The 20853-nt window shown below is 35.9% G+C and overlaps 3 protein-coding genes across 3 annotated transcripts; 2 read left to right on the top strand and 1 right to left on the bottom strand.

Moving 5' to 3' along the window:
* Nucleotides 1–4499: 4499 nt before the first annotated feature.
* On the top strand, nt 4500–9920 carry LOC117635769. Its single transcript, XM_034370129.1, has 12 exons — nt 4500–5237; nt 5511–5575; nt 5906–5978; nt 6133–6151; nt 6695–6814; nt 7509–7578; nt 7955–7998; nt 8092–8133; nt 8342–8401; nt 8622–8689; nt 9365–9422; nt 9546–9920. The coding sequence occupies exons 1-12, from the start codon at nt 4888–4890 to the stop codon at nt 9633–9635; spliced, it is 1059 nt and encodes a 352-aa protein (XP_034226020.1). The 5' UTR covers nt 4500–4887; the 3' UTR covers nt 9636–9920.
* Nucleotides 9921–13552: 3632 nt separating this feature from the next.
* On the top strand, nt 13553–16843 carry LOC117635039 (alpha carbonic anhydrase 1, chloroplastic). The gene is made up of 6 exons (XM_034369367.1): nt 13553–13706; nt 14069–14283; nt 14823–14929; nt 15429–15531; nt 16052–16234; nt 16319–16843. Exons 1-6 carry the CDS (start codon nt 13628–13630, stop codon nt 16451–16453), a joined length of 822 nt encoding a protein of 273 aa, XP_034225258.1. The 5' UTR covers nt 13553–13627; the 3' UTR covers nt 16454–16843.
* A 1633-nt stretch (nt 16844–18476) lies between these two features.
* Nucleotides 18477–19974, bottom strand: LOC117636177. Its single transcript, XM_034370669.1, has one exon. It carries the CDS (start codon nt 19799–19801, stop codon nt 18911–18913), a length of 891 nt encoding a protein of 296 aa, XP_034226560.1. The 5' UTR covers nt 19802–19974; the 3' UTR covers nt 18477–18910.
* Between the last annotated feature and the right edge of the window lie 879 nt (nt 19975–20853).

The raw sequence follows: 20853 nt of genomic DNA, 5'->3' as shown, positions 1-20853 counted from the left end.
GGTTAACTTAAGATACTTGTCTCCTTATGTAGAAACGAGCATTTTTTCTTACAAATAAATCACAGTTTTAACACGTGTAGAAAAACTATTCTTTTCCCTTTTTTGTGCAGGAAAGAGAAGCCAAGCAGTGTTCCCATAATAAGACGAGGTTGGATGGCATGGCTGCTGATGAGCTTATTAGGTTTTTTTCTTCACACAAAGGTGTCCCTATCAAGACCAATACGCGTCAGTTAGGCATTGCTCTGCCGTCCACGGCTCACACTCGTCCATTTGAAGCGCACTCAGTCTCTCAGTGAGGTTAAGCCAATTTGCAGCTTTTTTTTTTCTTTTTTTTTTTTTGGTAGTGTATAGTCTGAAGCTTTTGACTGCTCGGGCCCAAAATAAAATTGGTAAAATGCAAAATGGTAGAATTGTGATTTAGAGCAAGAATTTGGTCAATTTGAAAGAGATATAATTTGAATCCTTGAAAAGGATTGAGAGCAAGAGGCATGGATCATGGTCATAAAACGAGTAAACTGTTTTTTGTTTTTGTTTTTTTTTAAAAGAGTAGAAAGTGGGTTTAGTGCTCAGTGATGTTGTCAATACGCATGCTTGATATATGAATTTTGGCATTTCTTTTTACTAGTGGAGGTAGAAGTTTATCTCCTTTTACTTGGAAATTCCAAGCAAGAAAAGCATCAAAGCACAATGCAAAGCAACAAGAGACGATGACTTGACTTCTGTAACTTCATAACTGGGGCAAAAAACCTTGTAAACATGATAGTATTTACTTGTGTCATAATGTCATTGAGTTATTCAAAATATATATTTTAGGAATCTTAGATTTCATATCGTATTTAAAACATTTGTGAATAATTTTAAGAGTTAGTGCGTTATATTATATTACATTCCAAATTAATCTGTTCTGCTTTTAATTATGTCTTGCAATATGATCACTTCACAGTTGACCTAGTCAAGCCTTAACATTCATAGTGCCATGATGCATGCCACTATGATCTTGTTACATTCCTTTGGATTATGTTTTTTTTTTTTTTTTTAAAGTTCAACGACTTATTTGGATGATGTATTTGAGAACAAAATATTGAAAATGAGGAAATATGAAAGAAATATGGCTTAAAGTCTTGTGATTTGCATGCTTATCATTATTATTTTTTCTTTAGTTAACCTATTAAGCATCATCAGATTTAATTATACAAATGTTAAATTTTCTTTTAATAGTTAATGCACTAATCAACATGATCAAAGATGGGGATGGTGGTCGCTAGTCGCAACATGATGATGGGGATGGTAATGGTGCATGGTGACGATGGGGTTCTCGCTTAGTGACAAACGTTGATAGGGAGTGGGGCGGTGCAGAGGCGGTGGAAGCCGGTGACAAGACAGTGATAACTGCGGGCTCGATGATGGTGGTGGAAGTACCGACTATAATAAACTTATTAAGGCATTATTTCGGGTCTAAACTCCATTTTTTTAAATCCCTTGATGAACTTATAAATTGCACCTTAAATTTGAAAAAAATAAAATAAAATAGAAGTTGAATTTTGCTTTGAAGAGAGCAATTTTCTGGGTTCCAATAATATAGACTCTCTCTTTAACAAATTAAATTCAGTGTAATTTAGTCATCACGTCATTAAGTTTTCTGCTTGAGCTTAGAGATGATCATGAACTTTTTATTATATTATAAGAGAGGGAGAGGAATTCATAACCTGAATAATATTCAACAATTAAGTATTGTTTATTTGAAGATAAAGGTTGCTTACTAGACCAATCAATACAATAGATAGTGAAAGTGCCGTTTCTGTATAAAAGAAAGGCTTAATTATCGATGTGCCCTCTATGCGTCATCGAAAATCTCACTTTATCTCTTACATTTCAAATTAGGTCAAAGTTTCCATTTCAAACTGTTAACTTGGGTTTTATTGTCAATTAAATGGAAAATTTATCCCAAACATTGATGTTTGGAGATGTATATTTATATACAATTGGCAAACTGGCTCTTCCACATACAGGAAGGAAGACAATAATGTATATTTTTATTTCCCAACTGAAAATAAAACCCACATCAATATGAAGGACAAGATACGAAATCTCTGTCCTTTCAACTCGATGCTTGGAAGTTTGAAACTTGAAGTTAAAGAGACTCTAGAATGGCATGCAAGCAAATATTACAAAACAGCTTGCTCATGAGCTTTTATTTATTTATTTTTTGGCCTTTTTGATTCTCGTAAGGGTTAATGTCAGCATGATGAATGCATTTTCTCTTTCTTCTAAAAACTAAGCACTTTCTGTTATTCTGCATTAAAAAAAAACCAATGCTTCTCCATACATTATCCAAGAAACGCGTTTAAAGGTGCCAGTTTTTTTTTAAAAAATAATATGTATTGTGCATGCTTCTGTTCCACGAAATTTGTAATTTTTCATTCAAATTTTTCTATGCTTGCAACATATATTGACTCTCGTGGCATAATTTTTCGGTGAACAAGGAATTTGATATCTGATGGAAAAAAAAAAAAAAAAAAAAGAAAGTGATTGTCTTTTTCTTGAACCCAAAGGTGGAAAAGCAACTCTACTTTATGATCAGAACTGAGACGACAATAGTATTCCTTTCTCATTCTCATGTGATAAATAGTCTTAAAGGCACTTCTCTTTTTGAACAAATTGAACTGCCTAAGGCTCTTATTAATCACCTCCAACCATTCCTTCTCCCTCTCTTTTTGGTACTTTGTGGCTTCTAGATTGGGTCAAGGAGGGGACCACGGTCGGCTGACACGGCAGCCCAGATCATGACACTTGCCTCTCAGTGGTTGGACGGTGGAATTCCATTATCTGGCTTACTATTTTCTTGACCTGATCAGTCTAAAATGAAGTGTCTCATTACTCACGAATTAGACTACTAATGAGACTTAATCTGTGGTCTTGGCCAATGCCATGTGGATCACCTGTACATATCCTGTCAATGTAGGTTAATACTTGTTGTACATGATGGTTATTGTGATGTGGAGGCAGGGTCTAAATCACCTCTCATGAGTCATAACATTTCTGTTAAGTTCATGAAATGGGCTTCAGTTTTTCTTTTTCCCCTTGATATGACAAGTGCAACCACTGCTGCTTGATTGATGCTGAATTTTGCAAGCTGATACAACTTTTTCCAAATGTTCAGTAGTATTCTAATTCGATTCAATCAATGCCGAAATCGAAAATGATACAAAGATGGTCAGGAAATAGAAGCAGAAAAACTTTTCTTGCATATATATTTCTTCCATGTCAATATTTTCATCTTCATGCAAGGTCAACTTTCATACCAATCATTCTGTCAGCAATATACAGATACCAAACTTCAGCAGTGAGGCAGTACATCAGAAAAGGATAACTGATCTCAATCCGTGTTGGTTTGTTGTTAGTTAATAGTTCATTCATTCAGAAATGTGTCTTTTCTATCTCTCTACGCCTAACACATTCATCTTATTATTGTGGCCGTTTTTAACCCCTTAACCTAAATACTTTTGTAGATTTTCCATATATGAGCACAGCTGTATACATCATTTATGAACCACATTTTGCATCTCAATATGAAACTAATATCTTCCCAGCACTAACTGTATCCCCTCCTAGTATTTGAGTATGAACCTCATAGTAAACTATAAATTTTCTTTTCCGAACTCACATACACATATATATATGTATGTATGTATGTATGTATGTGTGTATGTGTGTATATGTGCCTGTGTGTATGTGTGTATCTACGTACGTACACGACGCTTTCTGCTTGTATGACAATATGATGAGAAATCCTACAAGCTTTTCAAGTCTCATAAGAGTGGTTTTTGAGCTAAAGCATCAGATGGTACATATATGGGACATACAGAAAACAGTGAAATTTTTTATCAGTCTTGTTTCCTGTTATCTGTATCTATCCAGAAAACAAAAACAGCAAGCACGCCACCCTTTATGGAATTAATGAAGATATGGTGGCAACCAAGAAGTCAGCCGCCCCATATGTTAATGGCTGCTGGCCTTGTCATCACAGAAGTACTTGCTATGAAGCAGGGAGAAGTGCATGATCATTGCACAAGAGTTTGAAATTTGAGTGCCTCCAAATAGGGGCTATCTCCCTATCTCCCAATGGGAAGAGTTGACATTAGAGAGATCCTTTTAAGTTTCCACATAATTGGTAGGAAGCCCATTCTAGACATGCCAAAAAGACAGAACTCTTTCTTAAAGCCAAAGGCTACCTACCAGACAAACTTTTTTTCTTTTTTTCTTTTGGGGGGCTAATAAAGCACCTATAATTTCAATTTCTCTCAAAATGAAGACAATAATCATAAAATAAATAGTGGTAGGGTACATTGCTTTCTTCCAAGGCTGGTCCAGTAACAAAAGGACCAGAGGCTGGTCCACTAGAAGAGGAGAATTGGAACCTCAAATGGGGTTGCTAAACAACACAATATACTTTCTCTTCTTTCTTTTTCTTGTGACAATTGGATTGAAATATGCCTGCCTACATTGTTTGTAGCTGTGTTGAAAAGTTCTAGTTTCACAGTTGTCTCATTGAGTTCAAGATATTTCATTGTGAATTGGCATGACTCACATGTACAATATGGTGGTTGGGTTGCATTGTTGCTAGAAAACCAAAAGCAGAGGATCCTCCTACCCAATCACATGTTTAGGAAAACTATCCATCCCCAAAACCCTCCAATCAGATATTTAAAACCCAAAAACAAAAAAAACAAAAAAAACAAAAAAACAAAAATCTATGCCCCAATCCCAGTTCCCAGTCAATCACAATAGAGGGCTATCTCCCAAACCAATAATTTATTTTGGGAATCTGTTAACTCCTGTCTGTCTCTTTAGTGTGCACCAAATATAAATTGATTCAGCGTCATACACATGATACGTAATATACATATTCATATCTCCAAATCCCAAATCCCCAAAACCATGGCCAAAGCTCTGAACCTCATACCGACTTCAACTTTCCCGCCATTTTCTTGCCCCACAAGACCCAAAAGGAAATTCTCAATTAGAGCCACAACAGAGTCCTCTGAGACCCCAGTAAGTTCAGCTTCTGTTCAAGCCAAACCAGAGCCTTCATCACCACCATTGACATTTGCTCCTCCGCCCAATTTCAAGCCGCCGGAGCCGAAGCGGTTCGGCGTCCGGCCGGATAAAGTTTTCGACATCTTGGGGGCTTCTCTTGCCTTGCTCTTTCGGTTGGGGACTGGCGTTTTCGTTTCTGGGTATTCAAGCTTTTTCTAATTTTTGAATTTTCAGCTCATTTTCATGCATTAGATTTGTTCAGTGAGCCAAAGATTATTGCTTTGTTTGCATCTGGGTTTGTCTACTAGAACTCTATAATGCATAATTGATCAGTACTAGCAGACCACAAAGCTGAAAGCTTCTTTTAGATATGTTTTCTTTTTTCGGGAAAAAGGCTTTAGGCATGAATTCGATAAGCTATAGTTAGTTTTCTGACTTTTTTTATTTTTTTTTATTTGGCTGTACAATGGCAGGTATTCTTTTTCTTTCGTTTCCAAAGATGACATTCCCGCAGACCAGTATGCTCTTGAATTTAATGGTACATGTTAATTTCATATAATTGCTCCTATGCCATTGTTGATGAAGTTGTTGTTAAATGGCTAAACAAAAGGGGAAAAGTTAACTATTTTGAAGTTATGTGGAGAAGTTTTCCCATGTTGGTTCATCATGATTTTTCCCAATAATGAAAGTTTGTTTTATTTCTTTGGCATCAAGCATTTTGTTATCATTATGAATATGGAATTTTGGTTTATTTTAATTCATTCTTTTTGAACCATAACTAAAATATTTGATAGTTTTCAGTGTAGCATCTGAGTATAAGAGGTTTCAAGTTTGATTTTATTTTTTCCTTCCAATTTTCATATAACAGATTCTAAGGTGAAAGAGACTTCAAAAGTAGGCCCCCAGCCGCAGAAGCCTATTGAGATATATGAGTTTGAAGGGTACTTTATTTTTCATACCATAGTTTTGTTTCTGTATTTTAAAACTTTGTAGTACCAATCTCTAATTCCCCTCGGCGTTTTACCATACAACTCTAAAACTGACTGCATGTTTTTTTTTTTCTCCACACATTTAATTACCACGGATAATGCACAGCTGTCCATTCTGCCGGAAGGTAACTTCAACCCCGAAGAAGTTTTATTTAATTATGAAGAATTTATTGTGTGTATACAAATGCAAGGTTGCTACTTATTTTTGCCATATTATTCTTCCATGGAGATATGCAACGGATCAAATGTCCAATTGGAGACTTTTTCACAAACTGTGCATATGACTACATTACTAGACTTTCTCATAGTTCTGGTGTTCTTTGATGGGTATTATGCTGAAATCTGTGGTAACGAATGTGGTTGGTGTTTAAATTGATTTTAGGCATTTAGTTTTAGCATATTGATATTGAGTAGTGTTATTTAAGATCAGGCTGGTGATCTTCTATTTCATTTAATAGATAAACAACTTTGAGCTTCACGGCTCTCCAACCAATTAAGGGTTAGATTGTTAAGATTCTGGTTAAATGTTTGTGCTTAAGGTCCATAGGAATACTGTCTCCTAAGTCCATCAAATGTGTTTGTGACTTGATTATTATGGTAGTAGTATATTGCTGAATATACATGTTGTGCTTTCTTTATTTTGTGGATTGACATTTGGGTATGCATAGGTTAGGGAAATTGTTGCAGTGTTGGACCTCGACGTTCTATTTTATCCTTGCCCAAAAAATGGTCCAAACTTTCGTCGCAAGGTTGCTGAGATGGGTGGAAAACAGCAGTTCCCTTACATGGTTAGACACTAATACTTTTGAAAATTTTATTTATTTATTATTTTTCTGTTTATCTTTGAGAGAGAAAACTTTAAATAATCCTCAATTGAAGAATTTATAATTAGAAGCAACAGAAAGCTGAATTGTTAGTGTATTTATATATTGCTTAGAAGCTCCAGGGTATTGACAATAAGATGGGTCAAGCTGTCTTTCACAAAATTCCACTAGCAAAATGCCTATGCATGTTATCTCTCCATTTCACCTTTAAAATTATTGATTGTTTCCATAATGTCATTATGAATTTATAGTCATCCCTTGAGTAAAATTTCAGATGTGTTGGATGGTTAAGTGCTGGGTTGAGGACTTTTTGTGTCAGAAGCTCATAGGCAAATTTCCAAGAGAAGGGACTTTGCATATAATTAAAAAAAGAAACCCAATAGATTATAAGTGCTAAATATAAACATACAGAAACTTTTCAAAATATAGTTAAATGATTCCATGAACAAAAGCACAATTGAAAAACACTAAGCTAACGCTTAACTTTTTTCTTAAACAGATGAAATGTTAGTATCTGTTATAGTTTTTACTTTTCAACATCATTCTTTAGTTCTGTTCTATGTCAGTTGTAACATATGCCTTCGTTTCAGCTCGTTATTTATTGTGTCAGAATGGCTCTGAGTGGCAGCTACACTTCAACTTTTGTGTTTGGTTGCAGGTGGATCCAAACACTGGCGTTTCAATGTATGAATCGGATGATATAATCAAGTACTTGGTTGGGAAGTATGGTGTGTGTGATCTAATCTTGCTACAATCACTTCATTTCATGATGTTTATTGTATACTTTCATTTTTACAGTATGTGTGGATATGATAGAGAATATATACATAATGCAACTACACTATGATTTTTAGATTTACATATTTATACGTTAGGTTTATGGTAACCATTTGGCATGAAAGCAGTATTACTAGGCTTTGCAAATTATGCTTCTATATGGTGATGCACTTTTTCCTTTAATTCTTTGCTGACAGGAGCTACTATTTCTTGAATTAAGGACTTCTAGTAATTTTATCATTTTTTGGTCTCTTATGCATTTCATGCCAACTACTTTACTCCAAATTCTGTTAAAAATTTATCACACCCCCCTAAATGTTTGTGCAGGTGATGGAAATGTTCCTATTGCATTGTCACTTGGTTTATTGACGGTTAGCATTTGACTCTTCTATTAGCAGTTTCTCTCAGTCTATAGGAAGTATATTTTTAAGAATTTATTTAAATCTATAAATTCTTGATTGCAGACTTTGACTGCAGGCCTTGCTATGATTGGTCGTTCAGGAAAGGTTAGATGGTTTTTTTAAAGTCAGTAATTGTTGTGGGGCGGGGGGTGGTGTTTTCCTAGAATATTCCTACTTCATTAATTGCATGATGCATTCAACACTAAAATTTGTTCACATTGAATGTCCAGGTTATGTTATCAAGAATTTTCTTTTATCTGCAAATTGTTTTATAACTTCATTGATCAGTCTCATGTTCTTTAATTCTGTTCAGGGTTCTAGCTATTCTCCATCAAGACTACCACCCAAACCACTTGTAGTATGGGCATATGAGGTTAGAATATCATGCTCTTACTTTAAATCAGAATTTTCTGGTGAGGTCCCTCATTAAGATCCAAGATAGATAAGCCTTGATCTGTTCCATATATATGGATGATAGTTCTGCTACCAAGTTTACATCTGAATTGATACATGCGCATATATATCTCAGTGTATTGCATGCACACAAGCACATGTATGATCCTGAGTTTTAGTTTGGAATTGTTCTCTTTCAGGGATCTCCTTTTTGCAAAATTGTACGTGAAGTACTTGTAGAGTTAGAACTGCCTCACATATATCGCAGGTAAAGTATGAGTAACAATGTTAGGTCTTGCATTATAATTTATAATCAACTTTCCTTTTGTCACCATATTAACAACGTTTTATTTGTACATACACAATGCTTTCTATGGTAATGTAATTGAGCATCCCAAGAAGCAAATTAGGTGGACATAAGAATGATCATCTGGCCCCTGTAAATCTCTAGTTTTCTGTGTTCATTGCTTTTTAAATGTGGATACATGTAATTGTACAGTATCTTTGTCTGGGTTATGTATTGGGATAAAGTGATTTATTGTTACATTTTATTTTCGGTGTATGCTTTAAGCCCTCATGCATTACGTGGTGTTATTGTTGCAATATGTGTGCGCTCGTGTATATAATTCATATGTATGCTAGCATGTATCTATCTATATATTTGAGTATCATTGTCCAATTTTTTTCGTTTTTTCTGAAATTTTATTACTAGTTTCTTTTACTTCCACTTTCACATTTCTCTTAGGGCTCTCATAATATGTCTATGTTGTTTCTGAACTTTGGTATAAAGGAATTTTTTTCCTTTGTGTTTAATCAGATGCAAAGTAACCCATGGTCTTTTCCGAGAGCTTTTTGTTTAGCCTTCCTATCAATATCCTCTCTTTCTGTTTTTGTGTGTACAATTTATTATTGAGGCTTATTCTATTCTCAATACTCTTTTCAGCTGTGCCCGTGGCAGTCCAAAACGACAGATACTGTTTGATAAAACTGGACGCTTTCAGGTACTGTCAATATTCTACTGTGAATTGCCAAAACTTTATTTTTGATCATATGAGAATGAAATTCCTTTTGACATGCGTGAATTAGTAAGATGACAATAGCAATCTTACAATACTGGTTGGCAGGCTCCTTATTTAGAAGATCCAAATACCGGGTTGGAGATGTTTGAAAGTGCAGAAATTGCAGAATATCTGAAAGCAACATATGCGCTATAATAAGCAAAGCTTTCCAAAGGCATGTGGACTTTTTTTTATTCTTATGATTTTGTTTTGTATATTTCTCACATTTTCTGTCAAATGAAAGTGTATAAGTCATCATCTTATTCCCATAAAAAAAATACTTGAACAGCGTTTTAGATGTATACAATTTTTTTTTAATTTCTAGTGGAGGGAATTGTTTTAGTTTGGTGCTGTGTTAAAATAGTGTGTTGCATGACATGATCCAGTAATATTGTTAGATACTTGCGTAGAGATGTATGTATGCTTGAAGTTTTACCTTAATGTTTTTGAATGATATTGTAACTTTCTGTCGGTGTTAGCTGGGAGTTGCATTTCTTACAGTTTACAGACTCATCTTAGGTGGACTAGAAACATTACCCAACAAGATCGAATAAAGAAAAATGTTACACAACCAAGAAAGAAAATTTGTGTTGCTGTTGATTTCCTAAAGAAATTGTTAAATCTAGATCTCTTGAGTACTGATGCCCTCCTAGAGAAAATGTTTCTGCTATAACTTCTGCATCTCTTCCATGTATTAATCAAAGCTCTCTACTGTCAGTATACAATGTAATTAGTTTTGAAGGTTATCTATGAAAGAAAGTAGTGCTGAAAAGGAAGTGTGGTATGTGATCTCACATTGTGGGGACTGAAAGTATATGGTGCATATCCAAGTGGAGCCTTTCACTTTGGGTGGAGAATCTCTATCTCAGGTTTGAAGCTGAGAAAAAAAGAGTTGTCAACAGTTAGCTTCTAATCTGGCCATACTTTTGTGGCAAGTGTGGTATGTTTGTTAGCAGGGCATCTACTACCAGATGTCCCCCAGCTTTCATAAAGAGGATGTGTTCAAGCTTCATGGATTTGCCATTTATGCCCTTCACTTCCTGCTTACTCTGACGTCCAATTTGTAGGTCCAGTCCAGTCTAATCATGCATATGGGAATGTTCAAAGGCCAATTATGGGTTGCTTTGTTATCATGCGGTCTTATTGGTTCTCATCTTCATGATATTAATTTTGTTTCCATAAAAAAAATTTGATCATATGTCAATTGGACACTAAAAACCAATACTGGTCTAAATTCAATGGTCGTTTAACTATTTTAGTGTCACATGTCTAACTATCCTTGTATATTGGTTAATTAAGGTATTAGCCTCATTACCAAATGTGGAAAAAAAATCTTTCATTTATTATCTTTTAGGAAAAAACGTGAAAAATAATTTCCTTTCAAATTCTTTCTGCGAACTAAATGGGTCTTAGATGTGGACTCTCTAGTTGTAAGTTCGTTTAAATCATGTTTATGTGTTGCAGTGATATAAAGATTCCACTAGCGTAGCATTATCAGCAAATGGTTCCAACTTTCAAGGTTGACACAATCACACATAGATTGGTTTAGATTGGTTTTGAATCCTACAATATTCTCCAAAGATTTTTTTAAAAAGAGAAACAGATGAGAATATTGAAAGTGCAAATGTAATAGGATTGGAATGTTTATGTTCATGTGACATTTAGACAAAGATTGGTGGCCTGTTTGGACAACACAGCAGAATACTCCAGAACAAAGGTAGAGAGGGAGGGCCTATTATTTAACTTTCGGACACATGGGACCAGAAACCCATTAACTGTGCAACAAGTGGGTATAGTTTGGGATTGGTGATTGTTGGGGGACCCCATCAACAATTAGAAACCAAACCGTGTGTAGCAGGGGAAGGTAGTATTTGTCCTGAAGAATAAAGCTGAGGATTATGAAAATAACTGTTTTGGGGGCAGAATATATATATATATCCTTGGTGTTGCCCCCACCATTTTTTCTGTATTAGATTCTAAGCTTTCTAGGCTTATGTGGGTTAATCTGTCATGGAAACAATGAATTGGTCATCCTTCCTTGGTGCCTTTCTTTAGTGGGTAGTGGAGTAGGTCGAAAGTTAAGGTTGTCATTTGAATAAGACTAAAAAAACCCAAGCTGAATTGGTCTTCTTGATGCATGTATTCCTCATGCGAGTTAAGTAGAATATCGATCATGTGCATTTAGTGGGAATGTCTAGAAACTAAAATAAGGAGAGAACACTGCTAGGGTTTTACGAGATTTAATCCCGATTCTTAATGTATGTAAAACGCATAATACATGAATTATTAAATTCAATACCCTACATGTAGAACGCACAATACATTAATTATTAAATTCAATACCCTACATTGATCTTTTATTTTCCTTGTTTGCTTCACATAATGCCTACTTGGGTAAAACTTGAGTTGCGTGCCACTTGGTGAAGTGTGGATATATGATTATAAAATGATAAAAAAGAAGAGGGAAAAAAACCAGTTGTTGACCAATAGATGGTTGTGGTGGTGCTCCGGCCATTAAGTTTGTGTGTTTGTGTATATGTGTTGGTGGCCCACAAACGTGACATGGAACCACTGCTTCATTTATTACTTGTGAATCAGTGTGTCCTCTTCTGCTCTCTATCTTGAAGCTTTCCATAGAAAAGCCTTCACATTGTGTGTTTCAGGTTTACCTTGCTTTTTCTTTCTACTTATTTTTTCGCGAAGGAACCTTTCAGCATATATTCTAGAAGATTATATTTTATTTGTGAAGAACCTTATTTAAAAGGCTTTATTTAGGCCTGCAAAATGTCTTGCTCATGGAGGCTTGCCTCAGGTTTTCTTTCTAACAATAAACCAAGCGTAGTCTTGAGGCTTCAAAACCACTGTAAGATTTCGAATCTTGTCATATCGTCTCCAAAATTCGAAAAAAAAAAAAATGAATCATAGTCGTACATTTGAATTTGGACTCTTATTTAGATATGGATGATGCTAAGATCAGTCGCTTACACACATGTAGTCGAATTCTAATCATTGATGCATTACAAACTTCATATACAATAATGTTCAGGAGCCGTCCACACAACTAACTTAATCACAACTTATTTAATCTTTAATAGAATCTGAGGTGCAAAATTGAATTTTAATTTTGGATATTCAACTTTTTAAATTCATAGATTATGAACATATGCACAAGTACATTAACATAACCACAAACCAATGGTGTTAAACTTGACCACCTCTCCATCATTTTAGTGATTCCGGGTTGGCATTAAAACTTATTATAAGAATAATCAAATTAACTTTTCTGCCTGCCGGAATGAATTGGTACACAAACAAAATGAGTGGTCGATACTTTTTTTTTTTTTTTTTTTATATTTAAAAAATTTAAAATTTTCAGTGCGCACCCGCACCAGGCATCAACTTTATAAACCCCCCCCAAAAAAAACAAGACATCAACCTTGACGTGGCCATGAATTTTGCACAGTTTCTAAATTTTAACCCATGAATGAAGGTGAATCATGAAATAGGCCAAGATCTAAGTAGTACTACTGTTAGGCCCCAACCAAAAACATGTTTTGTTCAATCATCTCCACTACGTGATGTTAAATTAGAATGTTTTTGCCCTATAAAACTTGTATTGAAGAACGGAATGTTTGGCATCTTAAACTTTGCTTTACAAGAAGCAAATATTTTTATTTTTTTAAATACACAAGTGATATAAAGAGAGGAGAGAAACATAGGACCTCGAATGCAGGTTTTTTTGGTTTGTTATTCAACCCTAAAAGGGTTACTTTTACACTTTCTCATATATCCAAGGGCTCTATTGCAAAACACAAAAAGAGACAAATACAAAGTTCTCTAATTAAGGACATAATTAGTTATTAATCACAAAAAAATCCAAACAACAGCAGAAAGGAATAGGAGGCAGCAGCAACAAGTGTATAAATAGGTAAAGACATCAAAGCTAAGGTGCTCCAAGAGTCTCGAGAAATAACGGCTAATTAGCAGAGAGTTAGCCTAAAGTTAGCAGCCAAGGTACGTATAGCAAAACCACAAGTTGAAATTCAATCACTGATCAAATCCATAGAAGAAAATTACAGTTGGATATAAAAACTACTAAAATATTTCTGTTTGATTTGCATGTCAGGGTAGACAAAGCAATAGCAATAATGGCCCTTAGAATTTGCTTCTTGTTCCTTGTGATAACTTTGCTGCTTGCAATTAGCACTTCAACTTCTGTCCAAAACGGTATGATATCTCTCTCTTTCCCTCTAACTTCTTGGGCATTTAGATTATGTTTTCTAACACATAACCCCCTATTTGTGAACTTGAATGTTCTCTGTGAGTCTCTCTCTCTCTCTCTCTCTCAATCTTTTCTAGTTCGGTTTCTGCACTCGATAATGGTAGCTTTTTCCTTCTGTATTTAAAAATTGTTACCCATGAGATTTGAACTCACGACCTCTTCCAACTGTCATCATTTACAATTTTTACAAGTGATAGAAGAAACAAAGGAGCTAAGCTCTTTTTCTTTAAGATGCATGCATATTCTTGTCATAGGTTTTCTCTGTACTACATGTTTGTTTATGTGCTTGAAATTTACGTACCTGCAGACCTGAGTTCAGTTTCATTTAGTTACTCTGGCGCAACTGGCCCAGAAAAATGGGGAAGCTTGAGTCCATTTTTCTCGGCATGCTCAAATGGGAAGATACAATCTCCTGTGGACATCGTGAAGGGCATACTTACCCCTAGCAAGAGATTAAAGCCATTAACCAGAGTCTACGGTGCTTCAAATGCCACTTTGTTTAACAACGGCTTTAACATTGGGGTTTGTTCTTCAACTTCTTCCACACTGACACTATATGCATCTTTTCATGAGCATCTTATAATTCAGATAGCACTTTGTTCTTCTTTTGGTGACACAGATAGCTAGTTCGTTTGGTGAGAACTTATTTTAATTTTACTTTTTGGTGAGAGGGCTTGCCACATAAAGGGCTCATCAAATAAGTCCAATTGGTAAAAGTTAGATGGAAAGTGCCTTCAAAGTTTAAAAGGGGATTGCATTCTTTTTTGGAAACTATTTGTGTTTTTAATGTGAAAGTAAGAATTCCAACTTTTCTATCGATCACAGTTTGTGTATATAAATTACTTTAATTGTACGTTTGATGAATTATTTATATATATATATATATATATATGTTAAATTGTGATTTCCAGAAAAGAATAGTGTTTTTTTTGTTCCTCAATTCGTTGCTCACAAGGGGTTGCAATCTGGTTGGCAGAATGAAATGTTTGGTTGGTTGGTCATGTAAATAAAGTGCCATGGCACAAGACCAACTTAGGTGTGCATGGGTTTTCTCTATGCAGGTGCATTTCGAAGGACATGTGGGGACATTGGATGTGGATGGTAAGAACTACGACTTGAAGCAGATGCACTGGCACTCTCCCTCTGAGCACCGCCTTAATGGAGTCCAGTACGTGCTCTGTCCCATTCTCTCTGTCAAATATCATCTTCTATTTTATCCAAATTGAGTGGGATACAATTATTTCTACCCATCAATTGAAAATGTGTTGTACCATCTCTCTAATAATGTTTCAACGCACATGTGTGAGTTCCGCTTTAATGGAGTCTGTCCGTATTAGGAAGATGGTACAATATATTTTCTTGAGTTATACAAAAAAATCCAAAAGAATATACTAAATAAATGTTAATGATCATTTAATTTAGTAGCACTCAGAAACGTACCAAAATAAGTGTTTGGTTGGCTGAGAAATTTTGAGCTTAAATTAAGGTTGTGTTGCAAAGTCTGGAGGGTATATATGAAGGCAGCCCAGTAATTATAAAGGTCATATGTGACACAATCCTTATAATTTGAGGGGAGATTTGAGCCAGGCCTTGGAAAAATAAAGTAGTCTTTAAAACTTATAAGAAAAGCAGCAAAAAGCTTATAGGCATTTCCTTAACTGCTACAGATTTCCAGCTGAGCTTCATCTACTTCACCAGGCATCTGACCAGAGCCTGTCCGTTGTGTCAGTTCTCTTCCAATTCGGCAAGGATGATATAATCATCTCTAAGGTAGAGTTCTTCTCAACATGTAGTTATCTATCTATTGTTCTTAAAGAAATTAAGTGATACTTGTCGGCGAAATGAAATGAAAATTGAAATCAAACTTTTAAGTGATAATTAGTATTCAGGTCCTGATCCGAGTTTTGGAATCCAAGACTAAGACCTTCAGGATTTAGGGTTTAGAGTTTAGAATCTGAAACTTCGGACTCTGAATTTAAGTTCATGACTTGGTTCGAATTTCGAGTGCACAACTCAAAGTTTGGGCTCTAGCAAGGGCTTGGAAGAGGTCATTTATACAAATGGAAAATGAATTTTTCTTCCTTCTACTTGGGGAGAATGAGATTGCTTGTTCCCAAACTATGTATGCCAATCAAAGAAATTGTCAAGCCATGTGAAGTTATGTTGATTCCATTACAAATTCATTCCAAAAAATCAAAACACTACATCAACAGGTTCGAGAAGGATTCTTGGGTTTAAGGATAGTAGAGAGAGATTTGATAATATTTATCACCACAATTGGCTAATGCAGATTAAGGACAAGCTGACTGAGCTAGCCAAGGAGACGTGTAAAAAGGAAGAAGATGCTCAAATTCCCCTTGGAACCGTAGATCTCAACGAGTTCCAGAAGAAGAGCCGCAAATATTTCAGATATGTTGGTTCTCTCACCGTTCCTCCATGCACCGAGAATGTCGTATGGAACATTCTTGGAAAGGTACTTACTCGTGTGCGCACACATACATACATATATACTTATTTATTGATACGCATCCCTAATTTGACTTATTCATTCATGTAGGTAAGGACCATTTCCAAGGATCAGTTAAATGCTCTAAAAGCACCATTGGATTCAGCTTGCAAGAACAACTCAAGACCACTGCAGCCTCCTAATGGACGCAAAGTCGAGTTCTACGATGAGCTTAGGGACCAGTAAAATAGTCAACCTAGTTGACATTTGCATCAGTTTGGTCAATTGTCATCAGCGTAAGTAGTAGTAAAAGCGAGTCTTCATAGGTCAATTCTCATTGTTTTTGGGCTCGAACTTAAGTGATCTATTCACGATCAAGATAAAACTAAGTAGAGGTCCGAATCGACTGATGTTGAATCGTCAAAGGATGAGTTGTAGTTAGGAGAAGTGCGTAATCTAGAAAGATTTCATGTTGTGTATTTTCTTTCAAAGTTGATTATATATGATTAATATATATGTGAATATGAAGGAATCCAGCTGAGCAGCTCATATGGATGCATTAAGATCTTCATGAAACGTATGTCATAGGTAGGGTGGATGCATTATTGGGTCAATGACTACTATCTCTTTCAATTTGATTACATAACAAGATTAGTGATTTAAACCACTATAATTAGGTGGCTCATCTAGCTAATCACAACGACTTGCTTCATTCTTCTCCGAAATACGCGCCTTGATTAATTATTAATCACATAATTAATCAACTCGATTAGTAGATCATCCATATATTTATCACTAAACGTGCTTCAATAAAAAATAAAATAAGCAAAGGAAAAGAGTTGTGAATAAACTTGCGAAAACAATTGGGTTATAAAGCACTTTTTCTTGTTTTAATAAAATATTAATCAAATGAAAAAGGAAACAAGTACAAGAATTTTCTTTTTGTTCTTTGGTAAGTAGAAGATTCAAGATATCATTTGGGTCAAATTTCAGGAGAAAACTTGGTTGCAATAGGGATAATTCTATTTTGCTATTTCTAGTCAATAACACCATGTGACATAGAAAAATTATCACATGTGTCATAACGTTATTAGTTAGAGATAGCAAAACAATGTTATCCTTATTTTATTCAAGTGTTTCTCCAAAACTAGGCCCAAATCAAAGCCAAGAAACCAAGAGAGAGAGGACATGTCAAGGATGATGAAAAACTGTGCGTGAATAGGTGAATTTTTAATGTTTTGAGATCAACTTTGTCCAAGAACATATCTTTAAATATTTAACACTAATAGAAGAGTAATATAAGGAGAGTAATTTATGGCTATAGGCAGGCAAGGTGGACATTTTCAATGAGAGTGATGATCTAGTCAATATTCGAAATCATTAACATCATAGATACAACCTTGTAGAGTCAACAACGCTTAAGTCTTTATACTTGACCAGACTCCAAAGCCAAAAACAAAGACTGATGATGCACATATCTAACTCTCTTTTTTTGCCCTCAAGTTTAGCATAATACTAACTTTTATTGTCATATGGTAGGAGTAGCTATGGCAGTAAAAATGCAAAAATAAATAAGGTTGTCGTACTTATTAACCAAACAACTTTAATGTCTCCAGTGTAATATCCTATATTTCTCATCACGTGATGAGAGATGCAGAAAACTGAAGATTTCATTTTATTTGATAATGAAATTGCATTGATATAATTGCTGATTTTATGGTAATTGTAGGTTCCACACTTCCACATTTTCCCCTTCTAATAGGGGACCTTCCCCTACCATTAGATTGACACTTAAATATTATCTACCTTTTTAAAATTAAAATTAAAATAATAAATTAAAATTCGAAAGTAGTAAGTAAGAGTCCAACTCCATCCATTGGCATTTCTAATGTGGTAGGCGAAAACTCCTTTCGTCCGCTAAAAGCCCTCAAATCACATGTGGTCAATGCATGACTACACACACACACACATGTTTTGATTTTTCCAGTGTCATAATCTATAAAAATAATAAACCAAAATAAATTATTTAATCACAATCGGTGGCGGTGGCGGAAGTATTGGTTTGCTTCGGTGGAATATAGACCGTCTAACTCACCAAATATTTTATTATTATTTTAAATCTGGGTAAATATTTTGTATTAGTTTTCTGATAATTTTTTTTAAAAAAGTAAATATTTTGTAACCCACAAATCCAAATCCATCTCATCTCTGACCTTATCACAATTTGGAATCTGACTTATCCCCAAAATTGTAAATATAATTATTTTCGTTAAAATTAATGCAGACCAATTTCCATATCATTCACAAATCTAAGCTGAATTTGTTTTAGGTTTTCTCCAAAACATTATTATCCAAAATTACAAGCAGATTTACAACTTCTCACTCCAAAAAACATATCTATTTACACAACGTCATCCTCTAATGAACTGGAGAATAAAAATGAAACGGAAAAAAAGAAAAAAAGAAAAAAAACGAAAAACGTAGAAAACGGTAGGCAAATTATATCTTTTACCTCGAACCCCGGTGGAGGGAAACCGTTATTCAACGCCCCACGTCATCCAACGACAATTTAAACAGGGCGAAGGCGGTCCCACATAGACTACCATTCACGACCTTAACAACCCCATTGCTTCCTTTGCTTACTGGCTGTGGGCCCACTGCTCGCCGTCGGATCAAGAAACCTCGATTCCGAACGTGACCAGATTACGCCACGTCGATACCGGCTTCGCCCACCCACGACCCGGACCTCCGACCCGAAACGAAGCGCTTCATGCCGCCCAAACCGGGGGGTTCGCTCTCCACGCTTTGTCTCGGAAGCGAGTCGATGGACAGCGTGTCGAAATCATAAGCCGCCGACCGATCACGCGCTCTCCCCGACATCACGCTGCTGTGTCTCGGAGGCGAGTCCGCCGCAGCGTAGGGCGATTTGGCCGACTTGTCTCGGTGGCCGTGCCGAAACATCGCCCGAAAACTCGCGAAGAAGCCGGTTTTTCGTCTCTCCACCGGCTTGATGGCCTTCTCCATGGACGACTCGGCCGACGACCTCTGCCGATTCCGAAACCGGCGCTTCCGATCCCTCTTTGATCTCACCCTTCCCATACACGAGACCTTGGGAGACGACGGTTCGATCATCGGAGCGTCCGATTTCCCGACCGATCCGGAGCGTTTGGGAAACAGTCTAGTGTTTCCTGCCTTGCAATTCCTCCGATTCTTAGTGTCGACGTAGTTGTGCTTCTGCGGCTTCGGTAGGCCGATAATGGCAGCCTTGGACTTCAAGTTCAGTGAAAACCTCTGAGAGTTGGAATTGGAGTGATTCGGATTCGGATTCAAGTTATTGGAGTTAGAGTTTCCTTTCGTGGAGTCTTTGCGCTCGTAGAAGGCGTTACGATCGAACCAATCGTACTCGGCGTCTTTCGAGAGCCAAAAGGATTCCGGAGGGAAATCCGGCGGCACCGCCGGTTCGTCGGCATCGTCCTCCTCGGGCGGATCTTGGACTCCGGTGATGGCGTCGGCCTGCGTCTCACAGGCAATTTTTCGATCCATTGAGCCGCCCGCACACGCCGATACTAGGGTTTCCAAATCGACTTGTGGCATAGCGTGGAAAAATTAAGCTGAAATGAAGCAAATTAAGAGAGAGAGAGAGAGAGAGAGAGAGAGAGAGAGAGAGAGAGAGAGAAGGCTGAGGAGGAAGTTAGGGAAAGAGGAGGAGGGTTTTATAAGAGAGGGAGAAATAAGATTTTATTTCTTTATTTACTTGATTTTATTTTATTTTTGGTTGGGAGAGTGGCTTTCGTTTCAACTTGTTGACTCGTGTGTTTTGAAAACAATCGGTTTTTTCTATAGAGAGAGACAGAGAGAGGGAAAAGGGCAAAAGTGGGAAGGAAAAAAATATGTTTCTTTCGTCAAAAGAATACGAAAGCAGAAGGTACAAAACGCTGATTTGCTTTACGCACTCGCTGATTGTCGCTTTCTTGATTCTTTCTTTCTAATTAATAGTTGTTTTCCTTTTGTTAGTTTTGGCTCGGCTTTTACGATGGCTTGGCTCTTGAAAAACCAAGCTTATTTTAAAGATATAGAATCAAATTAACCTTTTCTTTTTCTTTGTTTAGTTCTTGTGTAATTGTTGATTGGAAAAGAAAGAAACCCTCAAATTCGTTTGCTCACATGTCTGAAGTTAACTGTGTATCTAATTTAACTAAATTTTCTATTTTTAGAGTTTGTTTGAGAGTGATTTTTAATAGGTCAAAAAAGCACTATTATAGAGAATCACAAGTGATTATATGGAGAAGCACATGGAAGGTGGTTCTCTCCAGAAGTGATTTTGGCATATTCAAAATCACTCTTAAACGAGCTATTAGTCTAACTTTTAACGCACCCAACTTATAATTGTTGACAAACTAGATTTTAACTCGTGGTATTTCTCTCTCATTATTGGAAAAAGTTTCATGTTTAAATCTGTTTTCCTCCTATTAATTACAAAAAATATAATAAGGGTCTTGTACCCAAAAAAAAAACCATACAGATTTTGGATTACTGTGAAAAGTATACCGAATTAGTCCATTCAAATTAAAATTAATTGTCAAATCATTCGTGACTATTTAGTCAAAACAATAATAATTTATATTTATAGTAGTTTATTCGCTCCG

Source organism: Prunus dulcis, chromosome 7, assembly GCF_902201215.1.
Source record: "Prunus dulcis chromosome 7, ALMONDv2, whole genome shotgun sequence".
In the NCBI taxonomy this organism is placed as follows: domain Eukaryota; kingdom Viridiplantae; phylum Streptophyta; class Magnoliopsida; order Rosales; family Rosaceae; genus Prunus; species Prunus dulcis.
The sequence above is the reverse complement of the archived record's forward strand: the minus strand, read 5'-3'. Positions and strand labels throughout refer to the sequence as shown.